Source organism: Scardinius erythrophthalmus, assembly GCF_964197995.2.
Source record: "Scardinius erythrophthalmus genome assembly, chromosome: 23".
In the NCBI taxonomy this organism is placed as follows: domain Eukaryota; kingdom Metazoa; phylum Chordata; class Actinopteri; order Cypriniformes; family Leuciscidae; genus Scardinius; species Scardinius erythrophthalmus.
In genome coordinates, this window is record NC_138243.1 from 23390786 (window position 1) to 23411029 (window position 20244).

The 20244-nt window shown below is 38.9% G+C and overlaps 1 protein-coding gene across 2 annotated transcripts in view; it reads left to right on the top strand.

Annotated features, from left to right (window-relative positions):
* The first annotated feature begins 3307 nt into the window (after window positions 1–3307).
* ksr1a (kinase suppressor of ras 1a) overlaps window positions 3308–20244 on the top strand; it is a 31155-nt gene continuing 14218 nt past the window's right edge. For both annotated transcript variants that reach the window (XM_081354154.1, XM_081354153.1), the window contains exons 1-3: window positions 3308–3748; window positions 17096–17236; window positions 18572–18719. In XM_081354154.1, the coding sequence (XP_081210280.1) occupies window positions 3545–3748; window positions 17096–17236; window positions 18572–18719 (493 nt within the window). In that variant the 5' untranslated portion in view covers window positions 3308–3544. The remainder of the gene's footprint in view (window positions 3749–17095; window positions 17237–18571; window positions 18720–20244) is intronic.

Genomic DNA, 20244 nt, shown 5'->3' on the forward strand with positions numbered 1-20244 from the left:
CTCACGTGTCCGAGTGTTTCTGCTCATTGTCTGGTGTCTGCAGATTGGGATTTATTTATAGCCATGCCTGTCTACCTCAAAGCCCCATAATGCACCACTCCCAGATCTTGCAACTGGTGGCCTTTTTACCTAGGTCTCTAAAATAATCTAAAATCTGATCTCACAAAACAAAAATAGAACAAAAGCACACTCCGCACCACCTGCCCCACACACACAAACAGTCTGAAGTCTGACTGAAAAGACGAGTCAGTCGGGTACTTATTGAAAGCTTGTGTCACGGATGATCTCTGCCATCAGATCCCCCACAATCCAATTTAATCTGCTGTCTCCTAGGAAGGGATTCCTCAGTCTGACCAACAGAGTGTCAGTATCTGAGGACACCGTCGCCAGGTGGAAGCTGCACTTTGTCTGTACTTTTGTTAGCTTTTTTTATGGCTTAGTTCTCTGAAACTTTCTCACATAAATGACCTAGTCCTAGTTTAGAACTTGCTTTACTTTCAATTTATTTATATTTATTCTCAGAGTCTTAAGAATGCAATAAGATTAGCTAAACACTAAACTTGCCATGCTAGCTTTGGAAGAGGTTACGGTAATAAAGATTCTTCTGTCTGCATGGGGTTCCTGTGGTCATCAGCATGGAGCGGGTGTACACCTGACACACTAACTGGTGAGAGAAATTCAAATTTGACATTTAGACACCTTTTTATTTTTTATTTTGATCTGTACTTAAACGTCTGCTTTAGCTTTGTACTAGCCTACTCTAGATAACTCTTAAAGGGAAAGTTTATCCAAAAATGAAAATTTTGTCATCATTCACTCACCCTCATGTCGTTCCAAACCTGTACGACTTTCTGTCTTCTGCAGGACACAAAAGAAGATATTCTTAAAAGAATGTCTAATACAAAATGTCTTTTGGCCTGTACAATGAAATTCAATGAGGACAATGTTATTTTGGAAACCTATTGTCTTTCATTGTATCAGTGTTGTAAAAATTGGTTGTTGAAATTTGAAATGTAAATTTGAACTAATAAAAATGACAAAAGCACATAATAAAATGAGTAAAAATGAAACTATAAAAATGAAAGCTAATTCAAAGCATTAACACATAAAAGTATATAAATAATACTAAAGCAACACTGCACTGTATGAACAAAAACAGATATTCTTCAAATTATCTTCTTTTCTGTTTCACAGAAGATAGAAAGTCATACAGGTTTGAAACGACAGATGAGTAAATGATGACAGAATTTAAATTTTTGGCAGAACTACCCCTTTAAAAACTGTACAGCTCTGACTCCTTTATATTACATGTGTGTGTTCTCATTTGCTTTTGATAAAATCACCTGCAAAATCAGTAATCCTGATACATCACAATGATTTATTTGAGTCAGTCTGCTTAATGTGAGATGAGGAAAAACTGTGCATAAGTTGTGTATGTGTGTGCTTTTCAAACGTATCAGATGTATGCAGATGTGAAATTGATATAGATAATCAATAATCAATACAATATTGTCACAATTTGTGAAAGAAAAGAATGACATATTATGATGTCTCATTTTCAATGCATTACACTAATGATGTATAATTTGAGGCCTTATTTTACTCAACGTTATTTCTCATATATTTACAATTGCGATGACTTTCTCATTGTTTGGACACGAATTGGACTATGTAATCCGTCCTTGCAAACCGGACCTCAGCGGACACTTTGAATAATGTTCTGTCGCTGAGATGTGTGTTGGGGAGGACGTAGAGTGTTATGCAGCACCCAGATGGAGAGATGGAGGACAGATGGAAGGATAGAGAGAGAGATTGAGATGGAGGACAGATGGAAGAGGAGGTGAGGTTTGGAGAGTGACTCAGCAGTCAAATTGAGCGTTTGATGTGAGGGAACATCACACCCTCAGTGAGATGAGAAATCTTTCTAACACCCCCCAAATTATTTTAATAAATGTGATTAAACAAGCTCGTGCTCATACGGAGAAACACAGTTTACAAGGCGAAAAGGGTGAATTTCCATTTTCATTTGTTGCAATCCCTAAGATGCGAAAGGCCCTCTGGTTGAGGCGAGGACACTTTAAGGAAAGAAAACCCACAGATGAAATCTCTTTAATATCGATCTTGTTTTTCCTAAACAGTAATTAAGTTAAATTAGAACAAATGTGGCTGTTTGTTTAAGTCTCTTGCTTCACAGATGTGTCTCCTGAGGAAAAAGGTCTTCTAATCTCGCACGTGTCTCCTCTGAAGTTTCAGAAGAGATCTCAACAATGTCTCAATGTGACCAGATTTGCTAAGATATGAAATATCCTCCTTTTTATTTCTCAGAGAGTTTGAAGTCCTGGTGTATCGTAAAGAGGACTTTCTGGAAGTTTCAGATGGGGATTTTTTTAATGATCTTTATAAATATCTGACATTTCAGCACATTTTACGGAGAGAGTAACATTAGCTGGATTATTTTGCAGTTCATCATTAGTATTTCATTGGTTTACAGTAGTTTCATTCATAGTTTCAAGTTTTCAAAGACACTGATTTCTTCAGTGTCCTCTGTAATGGACTGCATGTGTTTTGGAAAGACATTACTGGTGAACAGGGTTATAATGAAATCACAATAATAATATGAAATGTTCCTATTTAAACATCATTGCACCTTAAACATAATTAAACTAATCTTTACACAAAATTGGCGATGCATAAAAAAAATAATTACTACACAAAACAAATGTAATATCTGTCAAAAACCTCAAATTTGATTTGTGAATGGAAAAACAATAATTGGCTGAAGTATCTTTCCTTCACTTTTCCTAATCCTGAATCCTATAATATCATTCATGAATGTTTTTTTGTTTGTTTTACTGTTCAGAATCAGAGTTAGCAAAGCAAAAACACATGGTAAAAATTAAAATAAATTTAAATATAAAAACCAAAATATATTTATAATGTTATATTATAATAAATTATGTTGGCCTATATTAATTATATTATAGGCCTATTGTAATAAATTAAAATCAGTCTATCTATCTATCTATCTATCTATCTATCTATCTATCTATCTATCTATCTATCTATCTATCTATCTATCTATCTATCTATCTATCTATCTATCTATCTATCTATCTATCTATCTATCTATCTATCTATCTATCTATCTATCTATCTATCTATCTATCTATCTATCTATCTATCTATCTATCTATCTATCTATCTATCTATCTATCTATCGTTCGTGCATTAGCCTACAGGCATGTGCGCACGGACTTCATTTCCCAGCGCGCACCGCGTCGTCCGATGTTTCCCACAGCTGACAGACAGTGAGCAGCAGAGTCTCACAGCAGAACGCGCATCTCGCACGACGGGCTTCAAAAAGCGCACTTGGATTTGGGATTACCTTGAACCACATCTCCCTTGTGGATCCCAGTATAGACCTCCTCCTCTATTGTCCTGTTCGGACAGTCTGATGGCATGCGTCTGTAGTAGTGCATGTGGATTGAATTGTTATTTGTAGTTGCACTCATCTCTCCATCCACGCCGAGCCCGATGCAGTGGGATGGATGGTGTTAGAGTGGGGCTGATGATGGTGGAGGAGAGTGATGAACAGAGGGACAGCAGCGGTGGCGCAGAGATGGCCGCGCTACACCAGTGCGAACTGATCCAGAACATGATCGACATCTCCATCTCCAGTTTACAAGGGCTCCGGACCAAATGCGCGGCGTCCAACGATCTCACACAGCAGGAGATCCGCACTTTAGAGGTAATAACGACGAGAGGGGCCGAAGTGCAGCGTCATGAAAGAACGGATCCGCTCTCGCGCGCGCGCTTTATCCGTTTCTTCCTATTTTTGCACTGCAGCTGTTTATTGTGGTGCATTATAGATGCGCACAGGGCTTGGAACGAACCCCATTATTGCAATTGATCATATCCTTAACAAAAAAGTACTATGGTATTACCATGTGTGCACAGGGTACCATGGTAATACAATGGAATGTAGACTCTACTATAATGCTATATTTTTAGAAACGCACAGGGATGGGATTTGAACCTCTCTCACAAAAATGACAGTAGCTATTACCATGACAAGGTAGCACGATAACAATACCATGGTTTCTGGAGTAGGCTTGGATGTTGAATATGGTAATCATATAGCAGCACAATAGCAATGCAACATGGTAAAACCATTTGACACAGTGGTACAGCCACTGTACTTTTCTTTAGCGTTCAGTAGTGACAAATACTAAGTTACTTCTTTATTGTAGAAACAATGCTATTTTGGAAGCACCATGGTAATTTTGTACTGGGTTGACAAGTGCATGTCAATACAATCTAAAAGCAACACCACAAATACCATGGTGCATTTCTGTAAGGGAAAACATTGAGCTTTGGCTTATGTGTGGAGTTCACAGCACACTAACCCAGTGGGGGGGTTATTTGACCTGGTTCTGTTGACTAGGTGAAATATTCTTGGCAGTGAGATTCTGCATAAAGCACAGCATTCCTGCAGCATCTCCATTCCAGGAGCAGTCTTGATATTTTTGACAGTAAAGGCCTTCACTGGACTGTCTGCCGCTCTGCGTGTGATGTTTTGCCGATAACGTCTCACCCTAACTTCAACAACATTGGCGGTTAGGTGTCATTATTGATGTGTGCTCCACCTGGAAAGTGCCCCATTGCTCCACCGGTATGGGTAATTAATGAGGAATCAATACAGCCAGGGGGTGGATGGTGTGTGAACAGCCCCGGAGGGCCTGTAGTTTGAGTATTGGGTGAGAATGTGACCGCATGCACCAGAATGATTGTTTTTGAGATCTTTAGAAGTTTTATGAAGTGTTCTGGATCCGTGTTTCAAGATCTAAAAGGAAATTAGGCCTAATTTGGGGTTAAAACCTCAAGAAAAGGCTTGATGACATTGAGGATTTAAAATTATTTATTTTTGGTCTATCGTTATGACTGGCGAGGGTAACATTATAAATTATTTAAAAAAAACTGTCTAAATAAATGGAAAATGCTACAAGTGAATTGAACCATCACAACATGAAAAATAGATATTCATTTTCAGACTTGCCAAATATTACATTTAATGGTGTTGTTAAATAATTTGTTAAATGTGTTAAATGGCTGTAAATGTAATCTAAATGTAGGGAAATGAGCATGCACAATTAAATATTCAATATAAAGAATACTGTTAAGTTAAAACCAAATCTAAAATTGGTTGATAACCAATATGGTGCTAAGATAAAAATCTAGAACAATTTAGGGAAAGAACAGCAAACAGACTCCTTCAATTCTACCTCCTGTTTAAGCAATATATATATATATATACATAAATATATGTGTGTGTGTGTGTGTATGTATGTATACACAGTACGGGTCTTGGAACACTTACTATTTTTGTTTTTGAAAGAAGTCTTTTATGCTCATCAAGCCTGCATTTATTTGGTCAAAAATACCGGAAAAAAAAACGGTAATATTGTGAAATATTATTACAATTTAAAATAATGGTTTTCTATTTGAATATACTTTAAAATATAATTTATTTCTGTGATGCAAAGCTGAATTGTCATCAGCCATTACTCCAGTCTTCAGTGTCACGTGAACCCTGACTCCTTCAGTTCCGCTTCCTACTCTAGCAGGAAGTCGAATGTTCTACCTGTGTTCCAAATCAGTCAGTACTGGGCCTAATAAGTCTACAGGAAATGGTGGAGTCACCGCCGGCGAGAGATTGCTTGGCCTGCTTCCTCTTTATGTATTGCAGAACTTTCTGACTGCATCTCCCCCTTCAGGGCATTTAAGACATGTTTTTGATTAGTTGCAATAAATACTAGGTGGTCAATCTCATATTTCAGGTATGCAGCTCAGGTTTCTCCCTGCTCGCCTGAGTCCTCAGCAGCCAGTACCTGTTTAACCCAGCTGAACAGGTTGATGTATTGCAAGCGTGCTCTTATGAGCGTTGTTCTGAGGGACAGATGGAGCCCGTCAATACGCAGGCAGTATAACAGGCCCTGGATGCTTGTTAATTCCTGTACAGAACAACAGATTTGAAGTGGCCACATTCAGACCCCCACCACTTTCCGTACACTTCAGTGCAATCAAGAGACGCTTGAACTCGCATTAGATTCTCACTGAAAGCTCTTTATAACACCACTTCACGTCTTTTTTTAACAGCTCGCCATTCTGGCCAGGAGATAATTATTCTCGGTCTCTCCGGCTGAAGTACCGTGTGGTTATGTTTGACCAAATGTTCTAACTCTCTCCTGCGGCTGCCGTTCTGCTGATCGGCACTTTTTTCCGATTCGTATTTTGCATAACAACAACGTTGTTATCAACCAGTCGGATTTTAGTGTTAGAGTCAGCACGAAACGTGTACGGAACCCCTTTCCACCTTAACTGGGATATGGAAAAAAAGGTGGGATATATTGTGATTTTATCAGCATTTCTGATCATTATCACACATTTTCCATGACCCCCAGAATATTTTGTTGTGTGAATATCTGCAATATATCAAAATAAAGAACAGAGCCTCTTTTTATAAACAAAAAAAAACACTGATTTATTCTAGCTTTTTTTTTTTTTTTTATCAACACTTGAATGTGGGTAAGTTTTAATTAAAAAAAGCAACATTTTGAGCAAAAAGCTGAGAAAACCGTGTTTTTGTCAAAGACTTTGTCTGGACCGGATTCACAACGATGATCAAAACATAAAGGGAGTAGATTGAGTCCATCAAAGCCTGTATCTCGTCCTGGATTGACATTTCATTCACTATTATTAGGCAGTTTTGATTTATATGCTGTTTAATGTTGATGATCGCATTATTTTACATATGCATCTGCTAACATATGCTAACGCTTATGCTAGTGTATGCGTAAGGTCAAATGCAAAGCCTTTCAAAGTGTACTTTGAAGTTTACTAACAGAGGCGCTCTAGAAAGTTTAATCTTTGTCCAGTGTCTGTTCTATTATTCTCCAGAAGTTATGACCGATAAAAATGTATTTGTGTTCTTTTAAACTATAGTTGCGGCTTTCACAAAACCCCCTCACACAAGCGCTTGTCAATGCAGGCATCTGTTGTTGTTGCAGTCTCCGGTATTGTGTTGTTGGTAAATATTTTTAACAGTGGTAATTAGGCTAGCTTTAACTAGCTAATGCTAATTTGCTAATTGGTAACACAATGCTTTGATAGCATTATCATAGCTTAGCAAATTGCTAAATGAGAAAGACAATATACAACATTTAAACACATATCTGTTCTCTAAGCTCATGCTTCACTCATCACCATGATGGTAACTCCCCCACCCACACACACACACACACACACACACACACAAAAAAACCTCACATAACTGAAACTCTACTAAATTAACAGCAAAACACTACTAATCTCCCATTTAAATCTCCCACTAAATCTCCCACTTAACATTAATCTTGCGCAAAAAAAACCATTATATAACACTTAATTTTAGCATTTACTCTCCCTTTCGAGTGTCATGTCAAAGCATGCTGGGAAATAGAAATCCCAGCCCAGTTTCAGTTAAATTTAAGTTTGTCTAAATTAAAAGAGACAAGTTCATAAAACTCAAAGCAATGCAACAATTCCGATTACATAAAATGTGTCAGTTTTGTGAACTCAAAAGAAAAAGAAAGTTCTAAATACTAATAAAAATTAATTTGATCGAACTCATTTTTTTAATTTAAGTTTACCCTACTTAAACCATTAGGATTTACAGTGTGTAACATTTACGTATTATATTATCTCAGCTTTCTTTCAATTTACAAAAAAATGTATATTGTTTTAGTTAACAATACCTGCTAGGTCAATAGTAATTGTGTTCCATATTCTTAGAAATTTGTGAAATGTGCTAAATCACTTTAAATCATCTTTAATAATCAAACCAACCCAAATCAGCTCACACACTATGTCTTGCTTCAAGACTAGGGAATGTTACTCCTGCACCAGTTGTTTCCCCAGCTGCTGTGGGACTGTGCATGTCCTCCAGAGTTAGATTCGTATGTCTCCTCACATCTTCTTTTAGTGCAGATTTTGATGAACTGTGATGTTTGATTCCTACAGCATTAGATGCCGTCTTAGGAAAGCAGTGACCTACTTATATGCAGAGATCCTCAATCTTTCTGTGGATAAACACGTTTGTTGATGGTAAAAAAGGAGAGCTAGCTTTGCTCCAGAGGGTTTCTGTTTTGCGGACTCAAGCGGTCAGCTGTTGAAGCCCTCATCAGTCTGGGCTCCCCCCCCCCCGCTGTGATGTTTGAGAGTTTTGCAGTGCATTGGTGTCGTGTGCTGTCGTGGCTGGAGCTATATTTAGATGTCTTCCTCCCTACGCGTTTTCAGGGTTGGTTGTTAAATAAGAAAATAATGACGTGAAGAGGATGAGCGAGGGGGGGAGGGAGGGGAGAAGGAGAGTGCCAGCCAATCAGCCTGCGCCTGTTTGAGGGCTCCCAATAGACTGGGAATGGGGAGGGGGGTGACAGATTCAGCCAAGCAGAGCAGGTAAGAGATGTTCCATCATTACTCGTGGCTGTCTCAGTGCTGAGCTCTTCCCTAGATATTCTCCAGCGCATCCGAGCTGCGTCACTGAGGCCTGATGAGGAGCTGTCATCGTGCCTGGCAGCAATCACGTAATATGATGATTGTTAGGTCTAAATAATGTTCTTTCATGGCCAGATTGTCAGATCACTCATTTTTTCATTTAAGGCACATTTTCAAAAAACCTTCCTCATTTCCTCTAGGTTTGCGAGCTGCTGCATTAATGTCTGTTGAAGACACAGATCGAGACAAGCCATGAACTGTAGTCCTGAATATCATATACACTCACCGGCCACTTTATTAGGTATAGCTAGTACCGGGTTGGACCCTCTTTTGCCTTCAGAACTGCCTTAATTCCTCATGGCATAGATTCAACAAGGTGCTGGAAACGTTCCTCAGAGATTTTAGTCCATTTTGACACGAGCATCACGCAGTTGCTGCAGATTTGTCGGCTGATCATCCATGATGCGAAACTCCCGTTCCACCTTATCTTAAAGGCGCTCTATTGGATTGAGATCTGGTGACTGTGAAGCTCATTTGAGTTTAGTGAACTCTTTGTCATGTTCAAGAAACCAGTCAGAGATGTGTACACTGTGGTCATAAAGAAATGGTATTGATCAGCAAAAATACTCAGGCTGTTGCATTTATACAATCCTCAGTTGGTACTAAAGGAACCCAAAATGTGCCAAGAAAATATTTCCGACACCATTACACCACCACCAGCCTGAACCGTTGATACAGGCAGGATGGATCCATGCATTCATGTTGTTTACGCCAAACTCTGACCCTACCATCTTAGTGTTGCAGCAGAAATCCAGACTCATAAGACCAGGCATTGTTTTCCAATCTTCTGTTGTCCAGTTTTGGTGAGCCCGTGTAAATTCTAGCCTCAGCTTGCTGTTCTTAGCTGACAGGAGTGACACCGGAGTGAACTTCTTCTTGAAGCCCACCTGCTTCAAGGTTGGATGTGTTGTGTGTTCAGAGATGCATTTCTGCAGACCTCCTTTGTAACAAGTGGTTATTTGAGTAAATGTTTCCTTTCTATCAGCTCGAACCAGTCTGGCCATTTTCCTCTGACCTCTGGCATCAACAAAGCATTTTTGCTCACAGAACTGCCGCTCACTGGATATTTTCTCTTTTTCGGACCATTCACTGTAAACCCTAGAGAAGGTTGTACGTGAAAATCCTAGTAGATCAGCAGTTTCTGAAGCAACCCTGCCATGGTCAAAGTTACTTAAATCACGTTTCTTCCCCATATTCTGATGCTCAGTTTGAACTTAATCAGATCGTATTGACCATGTCCATGTCATTTTATACATATAATAAGATTTTTACTAATAATAAGTATTTATAATCATAATTAATTTTCCTTTTTATTTAGCAGCTGGGAATGGGTGAGCAAGTCCATTTATGTTTATATCTTCTAGAAAGAATCCCTCATACTCTCTCATTAATACTCCTGTATCTAATGAGATTATCAGTCAGGCAGCGTCAGCATGTACGCAGACACATGACCCACACGTGACATGACACTTTACATGTGTAAACGTCTGTGAAGCAATGCTGGGATTAGCTGTAGGTTTTAGTAAATCTCTCGTATTGTTGGGGATTGTCTGAGGTCGGCATTAAACTCCTGTGCAGGAAGTTGAGGCCGGTGGGCAGCTCGTAAGAAGAGATGAAGGGATTGGCGTTAAGCACATTACACCAGGGTGGCAGGTGAAATTGCATAGATACATGCTAATCAATGTGGATCAGGTGGTTACCTCGCATCTTGTATCTGTGGACACATTGTTTGACGTTTTTCTGCAGATCTGTCTGTGTTCTCTGAGCAGCTGGGTGTGTTCCTGCCCTTTGGCTGTCAATCACGCCTGCTGACCTCACTGAGCCGTTGTCATGGCAACCTCGTCCCTGTGTTTACCCCCATCTGCAGTCAGGCAGGTGTGACGCCACCTCCAAATACCACCAGTGTTGCTTACCATAACATTTAAATCGTTAAATTACAGTGTTTTGGTTCATTTTACATGTGAACAACACATTCAAGTATGGCTCCATTTTAGTTTTTTCCTAATGTTGTGTTGCTATCTGAGAACAGGTTGCCCCAGATATTCCTCAGTAAGATTAAAAACCTCATCTACTTAGCAACTATCCGATAGAAAGTCTGGTATCATGGTTCAGATGCTATTAGTATTACCATGGTACTTTGAAATTATTGCTTCTAGTAATTTTTCTGAATTCATATATTCACATGATACCAAGGTATTTAAGAAAGTTGAAATATGGAAGATGTTATGAAAAATGTTTTTTTGTTTTGTCCATACAATGAAAGTCAATGAGGTTCAGTGTTGTTTTGGACCCCATTGACTTTCATTGGATGGACAAAATTATTTCTTCAAAAGATCTATTTTTGTGTTCCACCAAAGAAAGTCATAGAGGTCTGACATAACATAAAGGGCGAGTAATTATTATTATTATTATTATTATTTTTTGAGAAATGTCCTTTTAAGTCTGAGCAGGAACATTTACTTCCAGGACTGTCCAAAAAATGTTTTGTCACTGAGTAATAACAAGTTGCTTATTCTTCAGTAAGCTAAAAATATTATCAGTTTATATGTGATGATACATCAAGTTGTTGATGCAACAAATTCTAAATACAGATTTGTAGATTATGACTACAGACAGATGACCATGCCATGAAAAGATGTCTAGCTTTCACCATGTTTTCTGTCTGTGGGAAAATCCCACTCTGAAAAAACGTTACTGACGACCCAGGAGTGTAGTTGCTAGGAAACCTGACGTCACACTTTCACCAGTGTATTGTTATCAGTGATGTGTGTTTGTGTGTGCGCAGAGACAGCAGGGCAGGCTCAGGACCTGGTGCGGTCATCAAACAGAACCAGTGTTTCATCTGGGTCATGCATGCATGTGCTACGAATATGAGAAATTAAATTGAAAAGACTGAAATGGACAGATTTGATCCTGCTAGACAATTGTAATAAAGAAGATTTAGTACAAAGATATTTAGACCTTAATTGTAGCGGCTCCAAGGAGCTCTATAATACCTGGAGAAAGCTGGCCGTTGACATTCCCATTCATCTCAATGGCAGCTGTGTAACGGAAGTAGGCCAGTAAGAGCTGTGGTTGTAAAACCTCACTCCATTGGCCTCGAGGCATGCTAGCGACTGACGCTAAATACACTGCGGTATTTAGCATCCTTGTTAGCGTCCTTGACCCGCTCAGAGCCGTAGGACCGGTTACATTTGGTGCCGTGACCCGGATGAGAGTGTGGTTTAGGGAGGTGAGTGTAACGGACGTAGGCCAGTAAGAGCTGTGTGTGTTAACCTCACTTCTCTGTCCGTTAGAGGCTGCGGTCTTTAGCGTTCTTGTTAGCACGCCCGCCTCCCACGCCAGAGACCCTCTTTCAAATCCCGCTTGAAGCGGGTCAAGTAGGATCGGTTACATTTTAGGTTTAGGGGGATGAGTGTAACGGACGTAGGCCAGTAAAAGCTGTGTGTGTAAACCTCACTCCCATGGCCTCAAGAGGCGCTAGAGGCTGCGGTCTTTAGCGTCCTTGTTAGCGTCCTTGTTAGCGTCCTTGTTAGCATCCCAAGCCCGGAGACCCCGGTTATAATCCCGTTCGGAGCAGGTTGAGTAGGACCGGTTACAGTTGCGCGTTTAGTGCAACACACAATTTCAAATCTGCTATCAGACAGTGGCACAACCTGCAACAATGAAGTGTTTAGCATTGTTAGGATCTCCTGTGTTGAGATGGTGGGCTTTGTTGTTTGGTCTGAAATAAAAATGGGCTGTTGGTGTGTCTCTGCTGGCTTTAAAACACTGCGGCCTTAACTTTCAAACCAACAGCAAAGAATCGTCCTGTTCATCTCCATCTAGCTTTGGCCGAGCCCCAAAATCAATGTTCACAGAGACAAACCAACAAAAGAACATGAAAGTGGGTGTTTCTCTGCTTTCCTCCGAGCTGTGAGACTAGAAAACCAGGAATCATTCCAGTGCTGCGGCCGTTATGGTGGACACCACGATTAGTCCAAGAATTGTGAAGATCTTCTAAGAAAATGGTCATAGTCTTTTCTTATTGTACCCTGATTACCCTTTTAACTATAGTTAAAAGCTGGACAAACTAAGTCATTGTAGCTTAAGGTGATCAGGTGGTTTTGTATGATGTGGTAGTTGTTTTGTTGCTGTTTCAGGGTGATTTACCAGTTCTAACCACCTTAACCAAGGTGGCCAGCTGGAGACCACGTAAAAACCATCAGAAGCTGAATATTCTAGTAGGTGGATGGCTCCTCATTACCGTGGTTTGATCAATATAACTATGATTTCAATTAAGAAGCAAATATGGTATTTGTTATAGAAGATAGAGGATAAATAAATAATGTATTTATCACTTTCCATATACACTACCATTCAGAACAAAAGTTTGTGGTCAGTTTGTCTCTTATGCTCACCAAAGCTGCATTTATTTGATCAGAAATACAGTGAAATTGTGAAATAATACTGTTTAAAATAACTATTCTATTGTAAATTATTTAATATGTAATTTATTCCTGTGATGGCAAACCTGGATTTTCAGCAGCCGTTTTTCATGTCCTTCAGAAATCATTTTAATATGCTGCTCATTGTGCTTATTATAATCAATGTTGAAAACTGTTGTGCTGCTTTATTGTGGAATCCGTGATGCATTTTTCATGGTTATTTGATTAATAGAAAGTTCAAAAGAACAGCATTTATTTGAAATGGAAATCTTTTGTAACATTATAAATGTCTTTACTGTCATTTATATCAATTTAATCCATCTTTGTTAAATAATAATTTTGTGGCTTTGGTTAAAATTTTTTTATTTTAAAATAACCATTACATAATGTTCTGGATCAGTTCTTATTTGGTTATTAGACCAAATACCTAGAATGTTGGTTTCCAAAAATAACCAAACAGGAACCCTTGCGCTAAATTTAGGGGGACGTTTTATGTGTCTCTAATGTTAGCATATGAAAATCTGCACCAACATACAATAGATGCTACAACTTATGTAGCTGTAGGAATAAAGGAAAACCAGAACCATGCTAGTAGGCCCAATATCCAAATTCAGAAATTGCATTACACCTTGATAATGGCAATAAAATAGAGCTCTTTAGTTTAGTGAAATGGTTCAAGTTCTTCCTGTGTGAAGTGTGCAGTATGTTAGCATCGGATGAGACCTTGTAGTTTTAAACCGTTGCGTTGTAAGCCTTTTTAGTTGTGCTGAAATCTGAGCACTGTGGAAAACTCGCAGACCTCAAGCACTTGACACAAATTTTCCTATTGACTGCGATGGCTAAAAGCTTTTGAATGGCAGTTGAGCTTTACTGAGTGGAGTGCTCACTGTCCTCTGTGTAATTAGCATTTAGCTGTTAGCAATAGAGCTTTAATTGCTTGTTTATCGCCTCTGACCTCCCACAAGGTGTTTTCAGTTCCCTGTCCTCCTACGCGTTTGACCCCTGACCCCGACTGGTGTTTGTTCTGCCGTCTGCTACGAGATGCTCGCCTGCAGTGCTCGGGTCTTTTGTTGGCTTCAGCCGCGACACAGTACTCAAGGTCTTTTTCTTTTTTGCTGAAGTATGTGTACAAAAGAGAGACCGTTTGGCTCTTGAGAGGTTGTCATTGAAGCTCTGATTCACCTGTTGAGGTACTGGTTTTTCTCAGGGACGTGTGTGCGGGTGCGTAATGGAGATAAAGATCAAGAATTTTCAGTCAGAAAATCCCCAGGACAAAGATCTGATCATAATGCAAAAGGCTTCAGACAGTGCACATACTGAGTGTAGTTTGGTAAGGAACGATTATGTAAGGAACAGTTTGAGAATGTAGGGATCATTTGGAATAACAGATAATGATTTGAAAATGTAGCCTATGTATAATTTTGAATATATTAGGGATCGGTTTCATTTGAAGATGTAGAGATCAGTTCAAGTTTGTGGGAATCCGTTTGGATGTATGGTTTACTTGGTAGTATTTTGGGATCAAGTTAAAGAGTTTGTGGGATCAGTGCGATTATACTATATGACTATATGTGGGTATCATAATGTGTATATAAACATAAATTTGAGGAGATGGTTATCAGGTTATGTTTGAGTATAATTATGGGATGAATTTGAGTATGTGGGAATCAGTTCGCATATATAGCATATTAAGGAATAAGTTTGACTTATTTTGGAATTAAATATATATGAGTTTTTGGAATCATTTTGACTATGTGGACGTCATTTGAAGTATATAAGGATCAGTTTGAGTTTATAGTGATCAATCTGATAGTGATCAGGTTAAATATGTGGGCATCATTTTAAATCACCATTAATTAAAATTGACAATTCTTGTTTTTTATGGAATCTAGCCGTATAAATTATTTATCAGTGCGCATAAATATATATATATATTTTTTAATTCATGTGCCCTCATAATTTTTAATCAAAATAACTTCCCCTCCCTCTTGCAATAACATCTCTTCTCTGATGACGTGTTTACTGGCGTGAGGGCGAGACAACCTGTCACTCACATGAGATCGACCAATAGCAAACCACAACCATCCAATCAATTCCCGATGGACAAAATCAAGCCCCGCCCTACATTTTTTATTGTTCAAGAAGCTGTTTAATTTGGGTATACATCACAATAGGGAAGAAAAGACTATCACAAAATTGAATATAAAATGATCAATTTGAGTGTATAGTGATCAGTCTGAGTATGCAGGGATCCATTTAAGTATGAGGGCATAATTTTAAGTATATAAGAATCAGTTTTGAGTAAATAGTGATTGAGTGAAAGGATAAGTTTGAGTATGCAGGGATCAGTGGGGATCATTTTAAGTATGATAAGTTTCGATATGTGTGGGTCAGTTTGCACATATAGTGTCTGAGGGAGCAAATTAAATATATAACATTCAATTTGAATATTATTTTGGGATCAGTTTAAATTCATATGGAGTATATTAGTATGCAGAGATCAGATTGAACATATAGGCAAGTAATCAGTTTGATTATGCAGGGATCAGTCTAAATAGTCTATATGTATTTGTTGGTGTATCTGGTAATGATGATAGAGGGATTAAGTGTCTGTTTAATGCATGTATAAGCGTGCGGTTCTCATTAAAGCAGTGATTGCAGGCGGCAGCAGTGGGATGGGGGGCGGCGGAGGGGGACGTGTGAAAGGATGACTCGTTTTATGGCCGCCGGCCTCATGGTAACGGGCCTCTGTGCGTCAGTGAGCCGCTGACCTGAACTGTCACAGCAGGTGAGCCCTCCTCTCACCCTACCCTCGTTCTCTCTCTCTCTCTCCCTCTGTTTTCCCCCCTTCCCTTCTTTCTGTCTCACTGCGTCATCAGCGCTTCTGTTCTGCTGAGGTGTCCGTGCGGCCCATCCAGGAAGCTGGATACATGCAGAACGAGGGAATAGGTGTGGTTTTTTGAGTGCATCAGTGAATTTGAGGTGGGTCAGCATTCTGCACCGAGCTGGAAAATTCCTCCTGCGTTAGCCAGTGCAGTTTGTTTGTGCAAGATTTGGGAGCGTTCCCCACTGCGTTTATTATCCAGAACGGTCTTTACTAGGAATGTGCGCCAAGACAAATTTCCATAACGCTTAAACAGAAATGTTGTAACCCCCAGAAGAATGCATAAGCAATCCATATAGTCAAATCCAAACAGTCAAATCCCACTCTGAATGCTCCTGAAAAATAAGTCGTATAGATGCGCTGTTCTTGTCTTGCATTATGATCATTGTACATTAAAGTTAGCATGAAACGAAAGTTGCGAAAGTATTTTGATCTCTATTGTGACTGATATCCGAGTGAAACAGCATCTCTCGCACATCCCAAATCCTTATAGGCTGGAATGGGGAAAAATCCTGCAACCCTAAATCGGCGAGTTCGGCGGCGTGTGCAAGTGCGAACTGCAACGCGACGGCCGCGTTGGACGAGACCTGTAGCCTCCGTGTGAACTCTGCGTCTCGTGGAGCTGTGATGTCAGAACGCTCCCACCGTCAGCAGTGTTCCGATGACACTCGGTTGCCATGCCAGCAGTGCAGTCGCCCCCATGAGGAGGGCTGCAGCTCCCTTCCATATAATAACAGTTATTTATAGCCCTGTTTGCTGAAGGGGAGCACAAAAAAGAAAGAGGGAGAGAAAATCCAGTCAGATTTCAAACTGTGTGCGCTCTGATGCCGCGTTATTTATTAGCCTTGCAGGTGCGACTGATGCTGAATTCTGGCTGATGAGAGACACTGTGGTAATGCAAAGCTGTGGATCTCAACATATTTGTGACTTTGATTAAATGACGTACCTTCCATCCTGAAAGAACATGCATTCTTTGAGATTTCACACCCACGTCATTTGGGCCTGTCATTACAATTAAATTGACTTGATTGCATTTCTTGGTGTCCTTTGTGATATCCATCATGCTTATGTTGTAACAGTTGTCTAAGTTCACACAGCTGTATGTGAAAGCCAATAAAGGCCTCTCTCAGGCTCCGCCCCTGCTCTGACTGGCCCCTCCCTCATCTGCTTTGTGCTCTGCTGCCCCCTGCAGGTCAAGCTCATGAAGTACATCTGTAAACAGCTGCAGTGTAAGCAGAAGGTGCCAGACACAGAAAGGCCGCCGGCCCTGAACAGCTACCCACGGCTGGAGGACTGGTTACGCACCATCAACGCCAGACCTGAGCTCATAGAGGTAACTTATGCATGTGTGTGTGTGTTTTGAAGAAGAGGGAATAGTTATTTATCTTTTCAGCTAAATTCTTATCAGGTGGTTGTCCTGTAAATATTCAAGACTTTGGTAACGTGACCCATTTTTGACACATAAAAACCAATTCAAGAATGTAATAAGTTGACTCTCACAAAGCCAATAAATGGTAATATTTGTTCGGATAATATTTCACACCAAAACTGAATCATTTTTATTTTATTTTATATTTTGTATAAAGAAAAAAAATCATACATTTTCAGCTAAATCCATATCAGGTGTTATCAGGTGCTTTGATAATGTATATTGTGAGTTTATATAATGTGATATCATATATATTTCTGATTACCAGAAATTCAAATTATAAATTGAACGAGATGACTCTCACAAAGCCAGTCAATGGTCAAATTTGACTGGATCACATTTTTTTTTTTTTTTTCAATATCCTTGAGTGAAGCTGAGGAATTAGAAAATCTGCTGTGTTTTGGCAGTTTGGCCACAGCCACTTTCCCAGCAGACCCCAGATATACCAACTCTAATTACTCAACATGCTGAGTCAGCCTCTCTCTCTCTCTCTCTCTCTCTCTGACACTGCTCTACTCCTACATTTCATCCAGTCTCACGGAGAAGTGAATTCTCCTCTTTTCCAATTTTTTTCTGTTCATCGAGATCAGTTGCATATGTGCAGTATGATACTGTATGTCACATACATGTCAACAGAGCAGATTCTGGAGAATTTTTTTTTTTTCACATCATAATAAACTAAAAATACAAGAAAGTTGTTGAAGTTGTGGCCTGGAGGTTAGCATACATGATCCGACTCATTTAGCTGTATCGTATCTTTTCATAATCACCCTCGACTCTTCTACACAACATCATATCATGTGCTCTCTCCATTATAAATGGCATTAAACATCATGGCAAAAAGCCCCCCCAAAAAATATCAGTTTGTGAGATTCATCACACATTTACAGTATAATTGTGTGAGTAATTGTGGGCTATTATGATATTAATATCAGTCAAGTCTCTGGAGTCCCTCTTTTAAAATCAATCACACACAGGTTTGTAATTAGGCACTCAGATTAATTAGTCTAAGCGGTCATGTGTCCTAGGAATTTGAAGAGGTGGAGAGCTTTATTCACAAGAGAATGAACCGCGAGTGCGTGGTGTATGTGACCGTAAATCACCTGTTGAATAACCCTCTGTCTGTTAGGATCATGTCAGCATCTTACTGATTGCTTTAAGAGTGTTTTTCTTCACATCGCAGAGGGTATTTTAGACAGGACTCACTGTCATTCTCTCCCTCCCTCCCTCTCTCTTCAGGCAGTGAACGTGAAGCTGTCATTGGATGCTCTGCTGCAGATGCCCATCAGTCAGGTGAAGGAAACCATGAGACGGCTGGGCTCCAGTTCAGAGGAGTGCACCAGGCTGTGTGCGGCCCTCAACTGTTTAAAGAGTGCCTCTGAGTCCGGTGGGTGCTCTTTCCCTGAGAAACACGCACTTAAAGTCAGCATGAAACCGAATTTGCGATAGTCTTTTCTTCCCTATTGTTACGTTTATCCGAGTCAAATTTTTGGTAGGACTTTATTTTGTCCGTAAGGAATTGATTGGATGGTTGTGGTTTGCTATTGGTCGATCTCATGTGAGTGACAGGTTGTTCCGCCCTCACGGCAGTAAACACGTCATCAGAGAAGAGATGCTACTGCAAGATGGAGGGGAAGTTATTTTGATTAAAGATTATAAGGCAGGGCTGGCCCTGACCAATTTGCTGCCCTAGGCAAGATTTTACCTGGTTCCCCATGCATCACAGCCCATTTCACCCCGTCATTGTGTTCATGATTTAGCATATATATATATATATATATATATATATATATATATATATATATATATATATATATATATATATATATATATATATATATATATATATATATATATATATATATATATATATATATATATATACAGTGGTATGCTTAAGTTTAGACACCCATACTAAAGTTGACTAAAAAGAGGAATAAAAAATCATCTTTTGGAAACTGAACTTAATGCCTTAATTTAAAAAATTAGGAAAAATCCAACCTTTAAGGACACCAATTTTCTTTGTGAATGAATAATGTATCGTAAATAAATAAATATTCTTCCTTAAAATACAGGGTGCGTAAGCTTGGACACCCCTATGTTAAATTCCCATAGAGGCAGGCAGATTTTTATTTTTAAAGGCCAGTTACTTCATGGATCCAGGATACTATGCTGATAAAGTTCCCTTGGCCTTTGGAACTAAAATAGCCGCACATCATCACATAGCCTTCACCATACCTAGAGATTGGCATGGTTTTATTTCAGTTAGCCTAATAGCTAGTTTGATTTGCATTGAGAGATGATCTTATGGAAAGTACTCCATGCCAATCTCTAGGTATGGTGAATCTCTAGGCACACACATTACATCCTAAACACAAATACCAAGAGCATTACATAGCATTCAAATCAAGTCCCCATTATCTTTTATAGCACGTTTTACAATACAGATTTAATGTGAACTTTGCTATTTTGAATAAACCTGTAAATAAATATCATTACTAATTTTGGCAAATAAATTTAAAAAATGCCATATACAGTACAGGCCAAAAGTTTGGAAACATTACTATTTTTAATGTTTTTGAAAGAAATTTCTTCTGCTCATCAAGCCTGCTTTTATTTGATCAAAAATACAGAAAAAATTGTAATATTGTGATATATTATTACAATTTAAAATAATTGGTTTTCAATTTATTATACTTTAAATTATCATTTATTTCTGTGATGCAAAGCTGAATTTTCTGCATCAATACTCCAGTCTTCAGTGTCAGTAATTTGGGGTCAGTCGTTTTTTTTTTTTTTTTTAAATAAATCAATACTTTTATTCAGCAAGGATGTGTTAAATTAATAAAAAGTGATCGTAAAGATGATTTATATAATTAGAAAAATGTTTTATTTTATTTAAAATAAATGCA